Consider the following 23,498-nt stretch of genomic DNA (forward strand, 5'->3'; position numbering starts at 1 on the left):
ACTTTATTCTGGAGGAGAGGGTCAGATAGGGCGCAGGCAAATGTTTGCAGAAGCTTTAACCAACATTTTGATCATCTACGTGTGTGTGCGTGTGTGTGTGTGTGTGTGTGTGTGTGTGTGTGTGTGTGTGTGTGTGTGTGTGTGTGTGTGTGTGTGTGTGTGTGTGTGTGTATGTGTGTGTGTGTGTGTGTGTGTGTGTGTGTGTGTGTGTGTGTGTATGTGTGTGTTATTGACTTGCTTGTGGTATATCATATTAACCCACTTGTGCCTACATGTGAAATGTTGAATTTCCCTAGGAGGAAGTGTTCTCTGGGGTTGGCTGAGGATAAATCTGAAGAAATGTTCTGTATCGGCCAAAAAGTGAGTTTTTCTTTATTGTACTATATTTAATCTTTGGGCACATGAGAGAATGTTTAAAATATATATATATTTCATTATATTTTAAGATAAAAACAGTAGTCCCATGTGCCCAAAGACTAACTATAGTATGATAAGAAAACGGCTGTATCTCAGAAACTACAAGGAGCACAATGAAATATTTGGTATCTAAGAACTCAAGTTGAAAATCAAATCCAAGACATTATTGTTATTCCTGTTCTTCATTTTTGTTTTATCCAGACATTTTATATAGCGCTTTGCGACCACTCAAAGTGCTTGTACAACACATGTCAGCATATAAATTCACATTTATACAGAGGCAGAGGCTGCCATATAAGGTGCCTGCTCAGTGATCAACATTCACACACACACACTCACACACCGTTGGCCATGCCATCAGATTCAGTATCTTGCCCAAGGATACTTCGACACTCTACCTCCGGAGCCACAGCCACCCCATAAAAGTGTGATTTTTTATTTGATTGTTGTACGGTATGTTACGTGTCCAAATTACATCCATGCCAGACATCAAGACTTTAGACCAATCAGAACAAATGTTGTGGCACTTTTGACTTTTAATACAATTAAATACATTTTACCTTTAGCCATAGTGTGTCGAAGAACATTAAGGGCTTACTTGTGGCTAGTGATTGGAGATGCACGCCATGTAAACTATCTTGCTCTAGCTATCAAATAAGACCTTTAAATTCATGGGAATCTACAATGACAAAACATTACTTTCTATTTAAAGTTATGGCTCGTCCTAATATTAATATATAGTGTGTGTGTAGTGTGTCTCAAATGTGAGACAGGTGGGTGTTTTGCATACTGCATGTAGGCCAACATCTGGCATCCTGCCACACCCGATTCTCAAGAGAGAAACCAAGGAGACAAAATGTGGAAATTAGTTCCATTTTTTTAACAAGTGTGGCGAAAAATAAACCAAATTGGGGTGACCCTGAGAGGAAAGGAAACGCTGAAGTCATTGTGGCGCTTGTTGTTCAGATATCTGCAAGGTGGATTTAATGACTTTGTGCATGTAATTACTGAGGTTGTTCATGGTAGGCATGAGTCACTTCCCTCCCTCTCTCTCTCTCTCTCTCTCTCTCTCTCTCTCTCTAATGTTCATCATGAACCAACACAGGAAAGGCAAAGTGGAGCACTGTTTCACTCTGACTCACGTCACCACGGCAGCTTTGACCAAAACAAGCCACAAGCTCAATCAGTCGGCCTGTTAAGTCACGCTGCAGCGATGAACCGTGAATCTGTTATTGCTCAGCACAAGGCAACAAATTCACAACGGACCTGCTTAAACTGAGGACTCACAAACACGGATACATGGATTCATGACATGTTTCGTGCCATGTGGAGCCTTCACATTATCAATCCACTCAGGCAGTCTATGAATCACAATAGCCTTTCCCAACAGAGAGTCTGCTAGCCATATTTTAGATTTCTAATAAGCCAAGTCTGTGGGCTACAGGCAGCAAAAGACAGCAAGGAGAAAATCTTCTCTATGAATATTAATGTGTGGTGCGGGGGGGGGGGGGGCAGAGAGGGTGGGGAACCAAAGCCTCCTCCAAATCCTTCACAGATAAACTGAGAGGGGAAGAGAGATGATTACATGCATGGTTTTTCACAGGGCTCCCCGAAATCTCATTTTCTGTAGTGCATTTTAATGGGATCCTCACGCACACCTCAGCCCGGCTAAGTCTCTGGATGCCTGCGTTAAAGAGGGGCCCGATAAATTCCCGGCTCCCGTTAATTTTTTATGCATGGCCGTGGTGCGGTTTTGTCACGGTTTTCATGCGTGCAAAAACTGGGCCTTGTCGACCTTTTTGTCTTTGTAATGCTCCTTATGTATCACTGTCATTTAAATGCAGCCTCAGACAATGGAGAGCCGCGAGAGATGGATGATATGAGGGGCTGAAATAGGAATCAAAGTCATTCTCCGCTGCAGATGATGGAAGAGGTCACAGCACATGGGCCCGGAGGGAAAAAGATTTGGACATATGTGTGACACAAAAACGTGACGGAAAATGAGTTTATATGAAGAAGAATTGGTCACGTTTGATGATGCTGTAGAACATCCGTAGGCTTTTAAGATCAACATCCAAGTATTCAAGTTAACACACAAACAAACGCCGGAATGGACTTACTGTCCATGATCTCATGTCACATGCCACGTATTCCCGTTTTGAAATCTGAGACTCAAACATTGATCTCCGTCCCCTCTCCGCCCGTCTTGTGTTTATTGCTGATAGCCATCAGGGTGACCTGAGCACACACGGGGGACTGTTTAATTACACAGTCTTTCTCCACGTGTCCATCAATAATCCGACTGATGCAATCATTCATGCAGCCATTTCAATCAATACCTTCAAGGGAACTGCAGTCAAACTCCGGGTCACGTCACGTGACTGAGGCTTCACATCAGTTTTATGGCATCGTTACGTCGTTCATTTTACTATCTGGAGTTTATCAGCCATTTACTATCAATCTGTTGGTTAAACAGGCCATTCATTAGTTTTTATGTGATGACTACACTTCCTGTTGGAGGGGGATTCAGAAACGTTGGCAGCTTTGGAAACAGGTTGAAACTCCTCCGATTTTGCACAAATTAAAAGCTTTTTTTAATTTAGTTTGAGATCAATCAATCTATCAAATTCTATTTATACAGTCCTATATCACAAATTACAAATTGGCCTCAGGGGGCTTTACAATCTGTACAGCATACGACATCCTCTGTACTCAGACTCTTGCAGCACAACAAAGAAAAGCTTCCCTAATAAAGGTGTTGAACACATATTGTGTGTAGAATTCAGAGCTTTTATTGAAGTTAAAGATGATTCAAATGTCAATTTCAAAACATGTTAGTGGTCTTCAACCCTCATTTGATCAGCATATGAGTATAAGTTTTCTGATGACTTATTGGTCAGCTTGATACAATAAAAGTTATTCTCTGCAAAAACATTTCATTTTATTCTCCAAAGTCCTGCTTGCTGTATTTTTGCAGCCTAGTTGCTATTTTCTTTCTTACTTTTATCAATCCCAGAGGCGCACCTTCCCTCATGTGCTCTTAAAAGTTCTCTTTTATTCTGAAGTAGCTCTTCTCCAGAAAACATTAAAGGACTTCAGGGAGACATCTTCAGAGTTGGTTTTGTCTAAGAAGTTTTGGACTTTTCACAGAGGACAGTAGAAAATGAGCAGACTCTCTTCAGCCTCAAACATGTGCTCATAGCTCATGGTGTGTGTGTGCTGAGCTGAGCTGGTATAAACAACACGATCTGGCAGTTCTGCAGAAATATGAGAGAGCAGATGACAAGTATGATGGAAGAGGATGGTGTGTGTGTTTAGTGAGAGCAAGTGTCTGCACTTGTATGCGAGTCTTATGTCTGTAGTGTGTTTTCAGAGCCTTTATATCTTGGTTGTGTTTCAGTAGCTGCATCCATGGTTCACTGTGATTTTGCCTCCACCATTAAATATTGTTTTTGTCCTCTTTCCCCTAAAACATACCTCTGTATCCAATCAGTGTGCGGCATCCAGATACAACAAGAAGCCTGTCTCGCTCTTTGCATAAATTTGACTCTGTATATTATTTTTAGGTCTCAACCAGCTATTGAATGTTTTGCCGTACTAATGTTATTGAAATATTCTTTCAACTTCAATTTTTAGTGATTAATGACATTCAGAACGGCAAAAACGCCACGAATGGCCCTCTGTCCGCCTGACCGTGTGCATGCCCGTGCCTGTGTAGGTAATAAGTCAGACTCAGCGGGAAGAGAGAGCGGTGTGAGTGTGAGCTTGGCTACTGTGTTGCTCACTCTCAAGCTCAAAAGTGTTAGATTAACATCACACATCCCAGCCCTCCTCTGGGACCTCTCTCATCCTCAGCTCTGAACCCGGGAAATACAGCATCTGCAGAAATGTGTGTGTGCGTGTGTGTGTGTGTGTGTGTCTGTGCTAAGGAAAAAGCCTATGAAACTGGGATTTCTTCCATAATTCACTCTCAGCGCACAGAGCTCCAGTGGATATCTCTGTCTGTGGCTTTGTATGCGTGCATGAGGAGTGCAAATGTGCAGTTTTTTTGCAAAGTTGACACAATGCTGTCTAAGTGTGTGTGTATGTGTGTGCGTGTGCGGAGGGGGGATCAGATGTGCTGTATATTGTGTGTGTATTTTTGTTTGTTTGTGTATATGACTGGAGGAGGGGGAGGTTTATTTCCAGCTTCTTGTCCATGTGCAGAAATGCTTTGTTTCTAGCCATTTCCAGTCACACAGACTGATGAAAGCATGAATGAGAGGCTCTTCAGGTTTGATCTGACCGTGTTCACACTGAGAAAACTGGACCACACTGACAGCTTGTTAGTCGGCTCTTCTCAGGCCGCACAGACACAAAAGAGGCTCTTTGAAAACAAGCCTCGACCAAAGGAGTTTGGCGAGAGCTTCACCCTGATGACGGCTCTCCAACTTGGGACACACGGAAAGACAACCTTCTCTTTGTCAGTGTGTGAGCGTGGGGAAAGCTGAACAGTCACAAGCTGTTACTTCAGCGGTCACCATATCTGGCTGTGAAGTGTTACTCACTTATTTCCCACCCACAGCATCAACATCCTTTCATACCCGAAGGCTATCGGTGGCGGCGGTGGCGGGAATGATTAAGCAGGATTTGCTGTCGATCCTCAACCCTCCCCATCTCCTCCAGCAAAGCCAGGTCCGCAGCACTTCAGAGAGTGGTGAGTCATTGAGGGATTGCCAGCCGTGTCAGAGATAAAGACGACGGAGGAGGCACTGACTGACAGAATGGAAAGTGTAAACACAGAGGACCTCCAGGCAACTTGTCTTTTGACATCTGCCTCTTCTCCCCCTGTGTTTTTGTCTTTGCTGGTGGTTGGTTTGGAGATTCATTTCCTTGTCATCCTCTCATTCCTTCCTGCAAATCCCTCCGCTCTGAAAAAACCCTCAGCATTCCTCTGTGTAACCATTCCTGTCTTCTCTGCCCAGTAGGAAACTGCTGTCCAATCCATAAGTCATGATAACAACCGTCTTCCTCCCCTCCCCCCCCACACACACACACACACACACACACACACTATAACACAGGCGGTGGAAAACCTCCTCCTCGCTCAGAGCATGATGTCAGACGTCTGCTGGCTGACAGGTCTTGCCATGGGAAAAACACGCATAAGTGTGTTTAAGTGTGTGTGCTCACACCACAGGGACCTTGTAGGCACATCAGCATACTCGTCCTCATGTTCCACATATGTGTGAGCACACGCTAAATACACACACACACACACACACACACACACACACACACACACACACACACACACACAGCTGTAATTGAACTGCACACACACTAAAGAGAGAAACCCTCATTTTAACATGGATTTATACCTTGATTTCAGAACGCAAATGTGTGCAGCCAAACATGTGACTTAATGATCACAAGCAATGTTGCATTCTACTCCATAAATGGCAAGAATGATTAAACAGTTATTCATATAATGCCGTTTGAAAATCCATCCATTCCTTTTTGCTAGAACTCTAGTTCAATTTGGCCTCCCATCGTTTAGGCCGCTGTATGAAATGCCCACACTCCCTGTATGGCCTTGTGTTATTGATTTGCCATTATGTTGCATGTGGGAGAAAATCCATGGCTCTCCCTTTAAATAACCATCACATGAAGACAAGAGAGATATATCATGGAGAAACCATATCGAATTGGAACACATGGGATGCCCGGTGTAAGCGAGGCAATCTTCTCTGTGTGTCTTATGTCTGACAAAGACGAAGCTGGTGAATTATGTTAAGCTTTGCTGAATCAGGCTTTTCTAGAGACCCGGATTGTGCGTGTTGTTATTGGGAGGGATTCCGCCTCACATGGAGGCTCCTCCAATAAATCTGCATGTATTCATATCACCCAGTGAGCATGGAAACATGTGGTCTACTTTCAAACTAGGCTAAATTTAAGGGTGAAAGTTCATTCTTGACCTTTGAAATATTAGTTTGACAAATACACTCTAAACATAAATTACACTTAATATCTTTTCCGGACGTCAGATGGAGTTGGCGAGCTCAATTTGTTTCTTAAATCTCCAGGTATATAAAGTCTCTTCACAGACTCTCCATACTGTCTGTGAAGAGATTTGTTCCTGATGTAATTTCAATGTAAGAGTGGCACAAAATCTACATTTAGAACCAAATCTAAAATAAGGCTTCAGTGGTTACTTAGTGAAATTAAATGTCTGTCGTCCAAAATTATAGTTTCTTGCTCTCTTTGCTCCCTATTCCACCACCGAAGCTCAGCAAGGAAACTCTGTCTTGTGGAAAAATGTGTGGATTGTGCACTAAAAAGACTTTAACTTTGGAAGATACCCACTTCCTTTGTCTAAGTCAGACTGCTGAAGCTTATTAGCTTTGGATAAACTTCAGAATGCATTTTTGCTCCGAGGATGGACTGTGGATTTTATTAGGAAGAGATCTCTTTGGAGCCCGTATGGAGAGGCACCAAAATGTCGAGTTCTGGTTCAAATGTTGCTGAATTGGTGCACCGTGTTGAGCCAAACAAACAAGAAGGCATTCGACGGCACACACAGAAATCTCTACCAAAACTGCTTTAACCTTGGCAGAAAATTGTGTGTTCATGTTGGACTCCATTACTCATAAGAGGCTGATTGAGAAAATAAAGGCCTTTAAATCCTTCAGTGGCACTTTTCACCTATTTTCCCCTGGCAGAAACGACTCACTGCATTTACAAGTAAATGATGTGTTGACGTGTAGACATTTGTGCATGTGTGAGATCATTTGTGATGATTTCCGTCACTCGGAGTAAGAATCTCTTCCCTCCACATTGAATGCATGTATTTAAGTAGTTGTGTTATTAGTGTAAACACGACTGCACAGTAGTGACAACAGGCCCTCAGCAACAATACAGGACATGCAGCAGACAAAGAGCTGTCTGTGCTGCTGTGTTCAGGAAGAGGCCTGTTACCCTCTGATGTGGCGAGCTGCAGTACCTGCGACACATACCGAGTTCCTGTGTTGAGTGTATGATGTCTGGGTCATGTACTCGGGTAATGAGTGACAAACGTGCACACACACAAACACTGCCAGCTCTGACTATATGAGTCCTGACAAGCTTGCCGTAGGCCATCAGAGTGGGAGTGAAAGGTTATTATAAAGCCATGTGGGAATTATGGCTTATAGTCTGGAAGGTTTTCTGTAATGTAGGATATCTTTGAATGCACAGAAGATGGGTAAACAGCCTGAGTTAGTGAAACAGTAGAGAGAGAAGAAACGACAAAGAAGGAATGAGAACATGAGATAGAAAACAGTAGATAATATTGAGCGGCAACGTCTTTGTTTATATTGTGATTTAAAACTGCAGTGGATGGCGGTTTCTGAGTGATTGTCACCTTTTTGCAGAAAATGTCAGACGCTCCGCGGCGGCTCCATTATCTCTCTAAATTTAATACAAATCTTAAATCCCTGTTGTGCTCTTTGCTCAAGTAAAGAAAGCTTGCTTTATCTTTCAGCTCCTCCTCTGAAGCTCCTTCTCTTTGCTCTCCACGTAGCCAATCAAAACCCCAAAGTGAATTATGATTTAAAAAAAAGAAAGAAGAAGAAGAAGCAGCAGTGGGGAAAACGCCTGCGTGGCTGAATTTCCATATAGATAGACGAGCATATTAAAGTTGTCTTTCTGCAAGCTCACTGTCCACCCTTCCTCTTATTACATTTTGATGGAAAGATGGCTGCTTCATCTACATCATCAACTAGCAAAACCACCCATTCCCCCACCACCCACCCAACCCTCTCTCTGAGTCGTGTTCCTATCTGCCCTGGACACTTGATTGTTTCTGAACCCGTGTTGACCCCATAAAGAGGAACCTGTGCCGGGTTTTCCTGCCACGGATTTGTTGTATTCATTTGAGGTTCTTATTGCACAATCTGGCCTCTTATTCCTCTGGTAAAAGCTACAGTTCATGATTTCTTAGTGGTGAGGAAAAAAGGGAAGAAGAAGAAGAAGAAGAAGAAGAAGAAGGGGTGAAAAAAACCCCAGAAAGGCAGCTCCTCATCATGGTGCTTCCAGGCTTACATGTAAATTAAAACGCAATTAAAAACAGGCAAATAAGCTGTTCCCGGGAGATGGAGAGGGGAGGAGGGAGGGGAGGAAATGGAGGAAAGGGCTCTCAGGATAAGGGCCTGCGTCACTCATCATTAGCATGGCATTAGACTGAAGGGAGCTAAATCTGAACACTGGGTCACAGGCACATTTAGAAGAGCTGCTACTGCGAGGTCTCCACGCCGATGGAAATAGCCCCCCCAACCCGTGCAGAGGGAATCGCTTCTGCTTTAGAAAAATCCACACAATTATTCAGTGGATTTTCCAGCTATTGTTCTCTGAGGCGTACCATTGTTTGATTACTATTGTGCAAGCTGTGATTTCCTGCACAAAAACCACAGAGTGTCTATCATTGATGGCAGTGAATAAATGATTTCCACATACAGTAGCGCTGCGCTGCATGCATGGACAGAAAGGTGCAGCTGTACAGTCTCTCAGCAGTCAAACATCCATACTGCAGCTCAATACCGTATCGACAAGTCGTGTATTCATCCGCATTCTGCCAGAATTCCACTGCACCACCTCCTTCCCCCGCCCCTGATCTCGGCCCTCACCCCTACCACCCCCCTGGAAGCCTGGTGCTGCGTAGCCCCCCCCCCGCTCCTCTTCCTCTTCTCTCTCTCTCAGGCTCCCTGCACTCCCCCCCCCCCCCCCCCTTCACCTCCTGCTCAGGCTCCTGGGTTGAGGGGGATCAATGGGGGAAGCTTATTTTGGTGGTGGTGGAGGTGGTGGTGGGGGGTGAACCCCACACGACGGCAGGCAAGCAGGCGGTAGGGAGCGCAGAGGGGAAGAGGAGGGAGGGAGGGGAGCCCACCCTGGCAGAGGAGCACCCCTCTTCGCAGACCTGTCGCCTCGGTGCAACAATGGCCGTGACAATGACACTGGAGGAGGAATTTCCGCTGCGCCCCCCCCCCCCCCCCCCCCCCCCCCTCACCACACACACACACACACACACACACACACACACACACACACACACACACCTCCCCACCCCACCCCATCTTCATAGTGCATTAAAATCTGCAGTGCCAAGATGAATGGCTTCCTAATAGCTTTCATTTGTTACAATTATCATAATTAAACATATGTCAGGGGCAGACAAAGGGAACGGGAGATTTCTGTGTTAGCACCTGAAGCAAAAGGGGATGCAGGCACTGGAAAGGGATAGTATATTGTTACAGCATAATTAGCCTAAATATGCATTGTAATCATACTGCATTATTTACATTAAAGAGCTCCCATTTCAGTAATTCAGTCAGTGCATTTGCACCTTGTGTTTCCAGCAACACTGTGAACCTCCATTCTTCTGTCTTCTTGCCATTTGTGTGCATGTTTCATCTGTATGTCCTTGCTACATCAGCCTGTTTGATAGTGGAGCTTAATGACCGCCCGCTGAGCGCCGTGAGAATGGCTGTAGGGCCCTCTTAACATTTTTGTAGTACCCCCCCCTCCTTCGCCTCCTCTAAACCCTGTCCTTGCATTCTGTCCCTTAAACCAATCAACTCTTTTCTTCCTCGTCGCTGTGGAGGAATGAATCGGATGCTTGGCTATTGCAGACGAAGAGGTCTTTCTTTCTTTCCTCTCTCCTGTCTCCTTTTTGTGCCTCTTTTCCTCTTCCCACCACACCTTTCTCTTCTCCTTGCCCTCTGCATCAATCACACTTTCCCAGCTTCAACCCCCCCAATAACCCTCCTCCTCCTCCTCCTCCTCTTCCCTCATCTCTCCATTCCCTCAGTTGGCACTCCTGGCACGGTGGGTGGTTGTGTGCCAAGGAGGGGAGGCCTCCTGGCTTCCCCCTGAGCCTCCATTTTGTGGATTGCTTCTCGAGCGAGCCAGCTGTGTGCATGCAGAAATACAGAAAGGGAGAATGACGAAAGAAATTGGTGTTGCAATGGGATAAAAGGTCACAAGGCGGAGGTCCCTGTGTCTCCTGCTGAGACCAGAGCAGAGATCAGGGCTTAACCTCACCCTGGCCCTCCTACAGGCACATTTACACCCACAAAAATACACTCCACAAACATTCTTACATGCACAACATGTCTACTGCCTTCCTCTGTAGAATCCATGCTCTCAAGTCTATCAGACAACCTCATTAAAACTCACAGAAAAAAGTTGTAATGTTAAAGTATTTCCTGCTTCTACTGCCTCTAAATATATTCTCTCTCCCAGGTGTAATGTATAAAGAATTGACATAAACTGAAATAAAAGGACACCACAGGTTGTTTGAAAAGAGTCCCTTCAAACAGGAGATAAAATAACAAACTGGCTGACCCTGACTTTATCCTCATGTTTTAGATAACAGCTCGTTTGACCTTGACGGGCTCAGCAAGGACAAAATGAGCGTGGAAAGGATTTCTTTTTTTTTTATTACAAAAACATTCATGGAGCATTAAAGAAGTCTAGCCTACAAATTCCCTAAAGTGTAACACAAGGACAGATTTGAGAGATATATGAACATTTACAAATCTGAATATTTGCGTTTGTTGTTCATTTTGGAGCATTTTTACGTCTCCAAACCCCGCATAGAAATGTGGAGAAAACACATCACACGCGTGTCTGCGCTGTTAAATTTGGGGCTGAGAATTTTTCACAACGATTTCTCAAACATATCACCTGATCCGCACCGGTTGATTTTGATCAGCGCCCTGTTTCAATTTCATTTTCTTTTTTTATTTCCCTGAAAGGGAGGCTTTTACTTGTCGGCAATCGAAACTCCTGTTGATTTCCAGTCCGCGGCTTTCGTCAACATCTTGCATGTCAACGTCGCAGGTAAATCATGTGCAAAAGAGACACGAGCTCACCTGAGCGCATTCCTGAAATGGCGTACTGACTTGGGATCAACAACGCTGTTAAAAATTCAAATTTATAAAGAAGACGACAAGATGAAGACATATCTTAGTGCTTCTGGGGATTTGATCTGATAACTTCCCAAAAATTATCAGCAATTACCGAGGCGCTTCGGGCAGTATGGATCTCTCAGCCACAGAGGAGAACACACGCAACTCCTCAGCAAACCAATTTAAGATGCACGAAAAAAATATTTTTAGAGAACGAATGGTTTCTAATTCTTCAAACCTTCATACTTGATGTTCAACTGTGAATTAAGAAGTCATTATGCGTGTGGGTGACACTTCACGTTGTAGCACTGCCAGGTGGTTGAAGCTCGTTCTGATAAAGTATTTAGATTTTTTCTTTGGAAGTATAACCAAAGATATTTATATTATATCGAGCTGTGATCATATCACAGACCCCGACAGGCGGACTCACAGGGTTTTCTAAATGATTATATCTCTGTTGACGCAGACTCCAGGCGTCATTCCCTTAAGTGCAAACACAAAATGATACATAATTTGTATTTTGGGTACCTGGTGAGTAAACAAGGGCTCACAGTGAATACCTCCCAACTCCAAAATGTGCTCTATAATGCTCCCAGACCTCTAAGCTTTTGAATATGCATTTCGATGAGATGAGATCTATTCAAAGACAAATTAATGTTTGAGGAAACGACATGGTGGTTCCTTGGTGCCATCTTTTTTTATCAAGAGCTCGTTTGTTTGTCACAAACTTAAATGCTCTCTCTCTCTCTCTCTCCGTGTCTCTGCGTCTCTCTCTCCTTTCATGCTGTTGCTAGGGAAGCAGGGCGTATGCGCTCCCTGGCCGCGGCTGAAGGGCACAGGAAAAAAACTGAAATAAGGCGAAAATACCGAGTTTTAATCGAGCATGTTTGCGATGTTTGAGTCTTAACCCCTCCCTGCACACATTTCAAGACTGAAACTCGGGAATTAATAAGTGCAAAATGCCACATTTCGGCGCTTTTTCTCCATTGCCTTATATGGCAGGGCAGAGATATATCGTGCCTGTATTTAATAGGCTGGCCGTTGCCGCTCTGCTTCGAGGCTTCGTTTTAACCCTTGTGGTGCTGAATTATTTTTGGAGCAAGTAAAGCATCGGGTTTTTAGCTTGTTTAATTCTCTTTTGACGCAACCAATGTTACATACTCAAACGAATTGCGCCTTTTTGTTCACAATCATGCACACACAATCGCAATTTACGCACAAAAACAGGCGTTTGATGCACGGACGCGGGTTTTCTCTCATGTTTCCAATTAAGTCCCCATAAATCCGGTGACTTAATGCAGATGACATTTACAGCACATAGTGCTCACTCACTGGTGATGTGGTTTATGCTTTTGGATTTAAATTGTCAAGATGCAGATAGACAACCAGCATTACAACCGATGACGGGCTGTAATGCTGGTTTTAGGGGAAACAAGCTAAGAGCTCTGGCACCCATTAGAAAGTTGCCACAGGTAGGCTGCAGGCTGCACAGCAACCCTCTGCTGTGTGTCAAATTAATGGCAGTTGAGCCCAGAGGACATGGCACTGGTTTGGCGACCAGTGTGTGTGACCTATATTTGCAGGGGCTGTCAGCAGATCGAAGTATAAGCCTCCGCCTGCACATCTACAACTGTGCTGCTTTAAGGGGATCGAAAATAAAAAATGGGAACTTGTCTTTCATCAGTGCCTCCGTCCAGTGATAAACAAGATTTGGTGACACAGTGCTCTCACTTTCAAGGCTAAAGGCGTATATTTGTTAATGTATTGTTGTACAAGTCTCCGGATAAAACTGCTTTCGACTGATCAAAGTGTTTGACACAATTAGAAATCTCACTTCCCTCGGGTGCAGTTTTGCTACATAGAAAGTGCCTGATACAGTTATAACACAACAGTTGTGTGTATTTTAATAGAAGTATATGCATCTATTGCAAAGCATCTACTATTTACGAACATCCACACATGATATGTACTTGAATAAAGCTCAACCACTCAAAAGTATTTATTCTCATATGAATAGCACATCAGCTGTTGGAGGAGGGATTCCCGCGAGCTTTGCTATCAAAAGAAACAATAAAACTGCACACGTGGATTTTATGCACAACTGCTGTAACAGTAAGGTAAGGATATATTTGAATTTCCAGATATCACTCCCGCAGCCCACGGGATAAACCCCAACCTCTGTGCAAGGTCTCCACCTCCCCCTCCCCCTCCCCCTCCTGACGTCATGCACTGAGCTGAAGCTATTGCACGAAAAGAGCTGCTCGCAGCCGCACTGTGAATATCTGTATGCTCATAGCCAGGACTGTGGAGTGTGCAAAGGAGGGAGAGAGAGAGAGAGAGAGCGAGTGAGCGATGAGGAGAGGTGGAGGGAATACAGTCTGATTTGGATACAACTGGAAAAATACCAAGCGCGCACAGCACGCACCGAGCGGAAGGCACATCGACGGTGCGTAGCCAACATTTCACCTACTCCCCCCCGTCCCCTGCGATCGGATTCAGGCGAGAATGGAGCTCCCTGCCGCCGGAGAGCACGTCTTTGCGGTGGAGGGCATCGAAAAGAAGCGCATCCGCAAGGTAACAGGGAGGGAGCATGTTTGCAAAACGCGCTCAGGACGTTGAAATATATTGCTTTTGACATGAGCCTCACCAAAAAATGTTCTTCTCCACCATCACAGGGCAAGATCGAGTACCTGGTCAAGTGGCGAGGCTGGTCTCCCAAGTAAGTCTCAATGCAACATTTTCTCCAATAACCAACCACTGCAATGACATTATATGCATCATGTTGCAACAAAATCAAGTGTTGTTACTTAGAAATGGCATTCATCAAGGGCGTGCGCGCACAGTGTGTGTGTGTGTGTAAACTGGGAGAGCGCGGTGGTTATGTGTTTCAGTGTATCCGCGGATGCCTTCACTAATTTATGCGAGGGAAGGGGGTAGGCACAGCCATGTAATCCCGTTTTAATTATTTCTGCTCTGCCAGCGAATTTACGAGACAGTGGTGCTAAAATGGCCGACTGTATGTTGGTGCTGGAGGACCGTTTGGAGAGCACATACAGACTATTTGTCTTTGACATTCGCTTTGGTGAAGCGGGAATGTGACTGATAGATGTTGCAAATTTAATTTGAGGTACAAAAAAATCTACAAAAACACATCTTTTGATGATAAAGTAGTGTACTGTATTACCTGTGCACTACACACTCACTGGTGAATATGTGGGAATGTGTGTGTGTGTGTGTGTGTGACGGTCAGAGGCTGAGGCCTGTGTGTCAGTTAGAAAAAGGAAGTCTGTGCGTGACAGCTCTCTGACGGTTGCTCTCTCCTCTCTGCAGATACAACACATGGGAACCAGAGGAAAACATCCTTGACCCTCGTCTTCTCGTCGCGTTTCAACACAGGTGAGAGAGATGTGGACTTCGGACGAGGCCGCGCAGCCTCCAGTTCAGCCATAACCATATATGGGCATGGGAGGAGGGGCGCTCCAGTAACTCTAGCTCTGACCCCCCCCCCCTCCCCTCCTCCTCCTTTTCCTCCTCCTCCTCCTCCTCCCCACAGGACTGTCTCCTGGGGAAAAGGCTGGGGATGTGGTAGTGAGAATTCCTAAATCATAGTAATGGGAGGATCGGACACACAGAGATACGCATGGATGTAGACGTAAATTGTAACAAATTATCATCTTATTACTCGATTTTGCGTCAGGAATCAGAGTGCTCTATGCAAGCCATGACCTAGTTTCACAAATAAAACTGAAGTAGCTGCCTTTTTTTGTGTGCCAGAAGGTGGATGATGGACCAATGAAAATGGAAAAGCAATGCTCCCCATGTGGATTTGTTTATAATCGTATTTTTACCAGTTTGCAACTGTAAAGCTTGAGCAGCACAGGTGCTGAATTAGCAGCTGCACTCCAGAGCTGTTTTCATTCAGGGTGCAGGACACAAGCGCAGCAGTTTGTTGTGGTTTCATGTGAGGAGGCCAGGCTGCTGCTCACTATTCCAGTCTGTGATCTGCTATCAGGCTGAGCTTTACTTCTGCAGGCTGATTTCATATAGCGTTGTCCACCCAAGAAATAACCACTAGCTTTGGCGCTTCACATGCAACGGCTGGCTTTATTTAGCTATTTATTGTTGCCAACAACAGAGTATCTCTCCTTGGATGTATTTATTGTCAGCTTGCTGTCAATCTTGGGTCAAGAGGCTTAATGGAGGCCTGTAAGATAATCAGAAACACATCAATGTCAATCATAGAGGTTGAGATGTTAATGAATACAAATGCTGCTGTCATTTTAGCCCTGTGGCGCGTGCACAACAACATCTTGTCTGGGTTGCTGGACCCATGAGGCCTCTGAGATATTCTCTCTAGGCCACCAGGCCGCTCATGGGACTGGGTAAAGACACGATAGCTGGGGAAAGGAATTCTCATTTCTGAAAAGGCTAATTGACACGCAGTGCTCTCCAGCGTTTCCAGTGTACTGCTCTCATATTCCCCCGCAGCCTGCCTGCCTGCCTGGCTGGCTGTGTGTGTGTCTGGCTCTGTGCTGATGGTCATGGAGTGCTGCCTCTGCGCTGTGTGTGTGGATTCCTCTCTGCTCCCAGAGGATGGGGGAGGGGATCCGACAAGGGAGGCTGTAATTGCCAAATCTTCTGTGAATAGGGGTCACCCCGTTGGACGCTGTTTGAAATCGCACACATTATAGCATTAAAATGTAGACTGTTCAATGTTGCAATTTTCTGGCTGCTCTGTTTGAACATCTGTAGGCCAACAATAGGCTGGATTTACTCATGCCTGGTGAAGCCTGTGTGAAGCTGGCCTTCACCCACTGCTGGTTATTTATGAGTCAATGATGAGTCAAGGTTTATATCGGGGAGCAATATTTCACAGACAACCCCAGTGCGTGGTCTAGGCAGTACAACAATAACACATTTCCCTCTCTCCTCCCTTTATACAAACGGTTCCAAGAGATGTTTGTTATTAGACATGCATACGTTTTCAGGGTGTAGGCGTTGTGTTGTACAAGGGTGGTGGTTTACATGTTTTCAACAGCAGCATGTATCCCTGAAGTACTCCACAATGTTGTATTTATCCCATTCCATCCCTCATGACCCTAATTAGAGATTGAATGTAGAAGGAAGGGCGTGCTGCTGGAGGGAGGATGTTTGAAAGACAAGGAGAGGTTTTCCCTGCCGTAGCCTTAATTGAATTTCTCCGGGATAATGAGAATATGGAATGGGCCGATTACCATGGAGAGCTATGCAAATAAGGACCATAATGCTTTGCAGCAGGTCACATGTGGGCATTCATTAGTCCTCCACATCTAAATTCCACTTTTGACCTTGAATAGGTAGAAGAAAATGAACACTATAATGTAAAACCTGTAATTGTCTGTGTGATATAATTAGATTTGTAATGCAGAAAGGTGAAACACTGTCAGTCAAATCAGATGTTGTATAGAGAAGGTAAATATGGTGCAAGGAAATGTAATTATCTTTTGTTTTCACAGAGAGAGGCAGGAACAGCTGATGGGATATCGTAAACGGGGGCCAAAACCAAAACATCTTTTACTCCAGGTAATTATCTTCTTCATTATCACAGACATGATAGTTTTCCATGTCCTGCTTTTCTAAGCCTTGCTGTAAGTTTAACTCTTTGAGAGGCCAAACATGGGGTAGGGGCCTGTCAGGTGTTCTAGAGCTGCAGCCATTATGGTCGTGGTTATTAATAGATTTCTTTGAGAGAGATGGAGTAATAGGGAAAGCGAGAACAGGGTCCTACAGCTGGATTTGTCTGCACACTCATCATGAAACAGGGTTTGTTGCCTGAGGTTACGCAAGCATCGCTTGAGTGCGCTCGTTTTATCTGCATGTTCATTATTTCTTTATGCTAAATAGCTCTATATGCAAAACTCAGTTTTAAAGAGAGCTTATTATTGGAGGAGCTTTTTTTGCACGAACTGTATCAGGAGAATGTTTTCGTTCAGTTCCCTGTTAGCAAAACACAGAAATAGATGGCTGAAAGTAGCACTCGTGTCGTGAATATCTTAGCTCGGGCCTTTTTCAGGACCGTATTCTGAGCCAAATGTGATTATATATTTTGAGAGACTCGGAGCTGATTGCTATGCAGTGTCACTCCTTAAGAGGCATACCACTCTGCCAGAGTCACACGTGGCCAGAAATCAGGGATAAAGCGTGACATGTCTGGTGGCACTTCTCTGACCCGAGGTCACAGCCAAAGCGTCTTGAGCGTTCCACTGCAGTTCCCCTCTGACGGCCTGAAGGGTCAGTCTGTACAGGAGAAAGGGGAGGGGACAAGATGGTGGGAGGGATTTTGTAAGCTGAGCACTGATTGGATCATTTATTAATATTTCCGATAGTTTTAAACATCCTGTAAACTTTAATTTGATCTGAATTTCAGCATGCAGGTCTGCATGTTTTAGCTGCTGTGAAAGCTCCTTTCAAAGGGCCACTACAGCAACTTTCCTCATGAAAGTCAGTGTGCTCGTTATGCTAAGTGAAACAGTTGTATATGGCTCTGGGGGGGAAATTACCCTGATGATGTCATAGTGATGTAATCAGGGTTATCTCAGCTTGGACTTGGAGACCACACATTTATTACATAAAACCCTGCGTTATAAACTGGGAGTATGGAGTTTCAAAGACGTTAGCATTTGACAGGCAGGGAGGGTAAAAGTTGTTGCATTATGGGAAATGTAGGATCTGTTTTTTATAGAACTTGATATTTAATAAAAATCAGGATATCTCAGCCTCTGTTGCCGTTTTTCCATTTTTTTTTTTTTTTTTAATCTGTCTCTTAATACTCTACACTTGCCTTATTAAAAGAAAATCAAATGATTACTTTAATAGATCCCAGAATTCCAGTAAATTTTTCTCAAGTTTTCTTTATTTGACTGATTACATTCTTGAGTTGACAGTAAGATTTTTAAAACAGTTGAAATGTTAAACTTGGTGTCTTGTCTCTTTCTTCAAGGTGCCATCATTTGCCAGAAGATCCTGTATCCCTGCGGGTTTCGAAGAATCATCTCAGGATGCAGAGGTTAGCATCAAGTCCGATCCCATCCCAGTCCAGCGTCCCCAGCCTCAGCAGTACCAGCTCAACAGCAAGAAGCACCATCAGTACCAGCCCAGCAGCCAGGAGGTCCCCGCTGATCAACCAACCAACGGCAAGAAGAAGTTCATCTACCAGCTCAACAGCAAGAAGCACCACCACTATGAGCCTGACCCAAACATGTACGACGCTCAGGCTTCCAGGCTCAAAGAGGTGGTCAAAGTTCAGGAACCGGCCAGTAAACCGGCAAATCCTGGCTGGAACTTACCTCTGGCCCTGCAGCAGAAATGGATTCGAGACAAAGACACAGGCTGCTTGAGCAAAGTAAAAGAGTTGGCAGTGGAGATGAGGAAACCAGCTGTTAAAGACGCTGAGAGCGAACATGCCCTTAAACCCAATCCTAAAGACGCGACGCTACCTAGCGCTATTAGCAGCAAAATGAAGATAATCAAGAACAAAAACAAGAATGGACGTATTGTTATTGTCATGAGCAAATATATGGACGGCAACAAGGTTCACGGAGCAAAGGGTAAACACGGGGAATCGTCGAGCGAAGTGAAACCCCAAAACACCAAACCGTCAGAGAACAATCCAGCACACACAACCAAAATAGTGGAGCACCCGGAGAACGGTATCCCCAAAGAGCTCTGTAACGGCCGATCCCTCCCTGCCGCAGAGCATCCTATAAAGTGTTCCCCAAAGGACAGACATTTCTCCAAACCTTCGCCAAGCACAGCAGAGGAATACAACACCGAAGTGGCTCGCGGTCAGGCCGATTTACCGGATGATCTACCCCTTCAGTTGACCGCTAGCTCGCCCATGACGTCCTGGGCTGTCGACACCAACATCCCGACCCCTACATCCGTCGAACAAATCAGGATCCCTTCTTTTCCAAACGACCGCAAGCGAAAGCTATCAGATCCCGCAGAGGACAGGAGCGTTTCCAAAACCTACCTGGCTTCCAGGAGCTTCAGCGTGCCCAGCACTGTGGTCACGCCACCTCAGGACAAACCTATGGACCTCCACTGTAACGGCCCACGCCACAGCAGCACAAGTACATTTGAGGTTGTGGACTCTGGCAGCCAAGAGGAGCCGATGGATCTCAGTTGCCCAAAGACTAAGAAGCAGGTGGAGCCAGAAATACAGCCGGAGCCCGAGCCTGCTGTCACAAACACACCTCCTGTGATGGAAGACACACAACAATCCACAGAGAAATCTAAAGAAGCACCTGTTAAAAATACAATCTCCCCTTTTATGGGAAATATCATAATCACTGACATCACAACGAACAGTCTCACCGTCACCTTCAAGGAATATGTTTCTTTCTGAGGAGCCGTTTGTAAGATTGGACTACCAGTGACCGATTGGATGAATCCTGTGAATATGTACATATGTAAAAACCTCAGAATTTTGTATATGTGGAAATTTATAATTTATCATTCAAATTCAATATGTTTCTTATAATGTTTTATACTGTAACTCCTCTGTGACGTCGTAGCCAAGAAAGTGCCCTCGAGGATTTGAGCGAATGCATTAAGGTGGATGTGTTCCACTTTTTAAATAATACTGTTTATTTGTCATATCGAGCTTAATGGGATACTTTTGCTGTTGATTCATACCTGTACCAAACTTATAACCTGAGATGTATGAAGGTTTATACATATTTTGTATGAATAATATCACTTATTTTGGTCCTGATAGAAGGTAGAGAGGATGTTGTTGAGTATATGGTGATCAAAGATCAAGTTGAAAGCACTTAATTACATTTTCATATGTTGGTTTGTGTGAAGAAACAGCTGCTGTCTTATGTCTTATTTCACTTCTTACTCCAGACAGGTAGCCTGAAATGTCATATTTTGTTAGATGATTTGTTTGTGGCTTGTTTGAGAAAACAGGATTAGCCCTGACTTGACATGCAAATGGAAAAAAAAGCAGGTGTGTCTACAGTGTAAACACAGTGTGCGACGCACTCGGCTGTGTCAACAACCTTAAAGAAATGTCTTTTCTTCTTTTGTCAGGTTTTAGTCCTGCAAAGAGACAACAAAGCTGTCAGTGACTTTGCCGTGGCAACCCGATCTATTACTATGTTGCACATTTCACCTTTAGCAAACATTTATGGAATAAAATGTGACGTCTGAAAGATCAATTACCATTATTAAGAAAATGGTGTCATTTATCAAACCTGTGACTTCCCGTTAAACCCACGTATCTATTCTTACCATAATTAGGTTCTGATATTCATCTCATTTTGCTTTTGAAGCTCGTTATATGATCTGAAAGACACGTGTTACTGCTATTTGCTTTAGAAAAAGCTACCAGGGTCATTAATGAGTATGTTACACAGATTAAATGTGAGATGCGAGGCTGCCAGTGAGTGCAAGCTGTTTTGATTATGCTGCTGAAAATTCAAATGTCAAAGCTGTTGGATGTAACCTGCATTTGAGTCTAAATTGCCTTCTACGCACGTTTAATGCAAAACCAGTGAGAATGCTAAAATGCTATAATAATAAAAAATGAAGCATATTTATTAACTTTTAATTTGTCAACAAAACAATTACAAAGATGCTCTCTGCATCAGAAGCATCATGAAAGTGATTCCATTGAACAGTTGAAAAGATATGTCGAGTCTGTTTATGTCTTTTTGTTTTGTTCGTTCTTTCTTACCCTTGGTTTCAAAATCAAAATGATTGATATGTCAGTATGTTCTTCCACGAGTTGGTTGAATTATTGCTCTTGGCACAGCTTATTGGATGGTATGTTTCACAACAAAGAAAGAGAAATGACCTCTGATATGTTGTTGCATTGCTATCTGGTCGGTGTGTTGACATATTGAACGTACTAAAATAACTTTTTCATTTTTTCTAGTGTTCCAGTGAAAGATTTATGTATCCGTTGTTATGAAGCCTTTCTGCTCATACTGACAAAGAATGGAACAATAAACACTAGAAACACTAACTTGGTTGTGAACTCTGAATAGAAAACAGATCATGTTGCATAATCCCAAACAATCCTGCACAAAGGGTCCTCTGTATTGCATAACTGCACCAGGCCGCTTGTATTATTAAAACTTTACCCATGCATTATTTTTCTACTGCAGCTCGACCCCGAGCAGGAATGTAAACACAACATAGAAGGAAAGCTGTTATGTAATTCTTAGATTGTATCAAGAAGACATGCGTCATGCAAGGTAAAGTATTTGGCCATGACATGACATCTAGACGTGTGTGCCTTCCGGCGCAATGTGACAGTTAAAGGCGTCAATTATGACATTTAAATATAATGTGTCTGCAAGTGGCTTCGTGGCATTTCCAGATCATCGTGTAACTTGTTATAAAGGGCTGTGTGCTCGTTGCTTGTAAAAAAAAAAAAAGGCCGTTGTCACTATGACACAGCAACTCTCCCTACATTATTATCATCCAGTAAAACGTAGAGGCAAGTTCAGACCTACAAAGACACAGACACACATGCCTGTGTTTCAGCTGACCTTTCATGACATTCCCAAATGTTGTGGGCCTCTCTCAGTCTTGTATTTTTTTACTAATTTTATTATTTTGGTAACTCTGTACACACGACCTCAACTGCACGTCCGTCCAAGGAGAGGGAACCCTCTTCAGTTGCTCTTCCTGAGGTTTTGTCCATTAGTCCCTTGTTATCCAAGGCGAGGGTCCAGGGAGGGGATGTCCTTTGCTGTAGATATTGTAAAGCCCTTTGAGGCAAATTTCTGATTAGTGATATTGAGCTATAGTGTATAATTAAAACTGACTTGACTTGACATAAGGAGGATCATTAAAAGGCCTGTAGCCGGGACTCTGATCTCAACATGTAAGCAGAAATGGTTGTTGTTCTTATACTGGAATCTCAAGCTTGTAAAGAGATTAACTCTTGAATGTTTGGAGTGATAGAAGGCCCAGGAATGTGTGTGTGTGTGTGTGTGTGTGTGTGTGTGTGTGTGTGTGTGTGTGTGTGTGTGTGTGTGTGTGTGTGTGTGTGTGTGTGTTTCTTCTCTAGTTTACTCAAGGGAGTTTCCTATCAAAAAATGTGACACAAACTGAGAAACTTCAAGGAGGAAAAACTATACAAACTATAAAAACTATACAGAGACATCAATCCAATCAGTCCATTACTTAAATAAGGATGGATTGTAGTAACACGAAGGAAGCCATACTTTCCAGCATTTCCCCCTATTTCTTTTAATGAATAAACTTTATCTCTGAACTCCCATGTGTAATTGATTTTGTAGTCATTTCTCAAAGAGATTGCCTCTTTAGTTTTCTGGTTTACAAGTGTGTGAAATCCACTAAACCAAAGTAAGAACATTATTTTTAAATCTTAAAGGGAAACATTGATGGTAACACCACCCGACACAATTACAGATCTCGTGGATCAGGCAGTTTCTCGGTATAGGGCTACAATTTCACAAGAATTAGCTCATTTCCACTCATAAAAACAGATATTTCATCTCCTCTCCCTCTCTGTGATCTGGAGTTGGAAATGTTCGATTAGAATAACGCGCTGAAGTAGGAAATGATGAGTTAATGAAGTTAAAATTCGAAAGATCGCCCAGTGTGGCCTCTTTATAATGGGAATAAAGCTAATGATTAGTTCATACGGAACGTATTTCCTTTGTTATTGGACTGTGTGAGCTGTTGAAGTCTGATAAGGGCAAAATAATATGACAACCAATCGATTACTCCAAGCAGGCCCACAGGGGATCATGTATAGCTGGCAGCCAAAGACGCGCATGACATAGCACATTTTCTCAGTTGCAAAACTCAGTCGATATGAGTTGATATGAGAGGAATTTCAAAATCCATGAACACACACAGCTCGCATCTCTCTCTCTCTCTCTCTCTCTCTCTCTCTCTCTCTCTCTCTCTCTCTCTCTCTCTCTCTCTCTCTCTCTCTCTCTCTCTCTCTCTCTATAGGCCTTTCATGGCTTTGAACCAACAACGCTATGTGAGTCAGTCATGCAACCGTAGGAAACTGAAACATCGTCGAGCAGGGGAACATATTTATAGACCAAGTGTGATGTTTCACATTCCCCCTTTATCATCGTGCCCACCAGCAGCCTGCACAGTGTCGGTTTCATCCCCGCACAG

General features: G+C 43.8%; 1 protein-coding gene across 1 annotated transcript; it reads left to right on the forward strand.

Moving 5' to 3' along the window:
- The first annotated feature begins 13,584 nt into the window (after positions 1 to 13,584).
- On the forward strand, positions 13,585 to 21,351 carry cbx4 (chromobox homolog 4 (Pc class homolog, Drosophila)). Its single transcript, XM_029438571.1, has 5 exons — positions 13,585 to 13,916; positions 14,018 to 14,061; positions 14,673 to 14,738; positions 16,838 to 16,904; positions 18,322 to 21,351. The coding sequence occupies exons 1-5, from the start codon at positions 13,848 to 13,850 to the stop codon at positions 19,726 to 19,728; spliced, it is 1,653 nt and encodes a 550-aa protein (XP_029294431.1). The 5' UTR covers positions 13,585 to 13,847; the 3' UTR covers positions 19,729 to 21,351.
- The last annotated feature ends 2,147 nt before the right edge of the window (positions 21,352 to 23,498 follow it).

The sequence above is a fragment of the Cottoperca gobio genome, chromosome 8 (assembly GCF_900634415.1).
Source record: "Cottoperca gobio chromosome 8, fCotGob3.1, whole genome shotgun sequence".
NCBI classification, from domain to species: Eukaryota; Metazoa; Chordata; class Actinopteri; order Perciformes; family Bovichtidae; genus Cottoperca; species Cottoperca gobio.

What these genes read in the sequence shown, in the direction of transcription:
- cbx4 (XM_029438571.1), top strand. Translation starts at nt 13,848, where the DNA reads ATGGAGCTCCCTGCCGCCGGAGAGCACGTCTTTGCGGTGGAGGGCATC. An exon ending in AAAAGAAGCGCATCCGCAAG is followed by an intron (nt 13,917 to 14,017) that starts GTAACAGGGAGG and finishes CCACCATCACAG; the next exon opens with GGCAAGATCGAGTACCTGGT. An exon ending in CTCGTCGCGTTTCAACACAG is followed by an intron (nt 14,739 to 16,837) that starts GTGAGAGAGATG and finishes TTGTTTTCACAG; the next exon opens with AGAGAGGCAGGAACAGCTGA.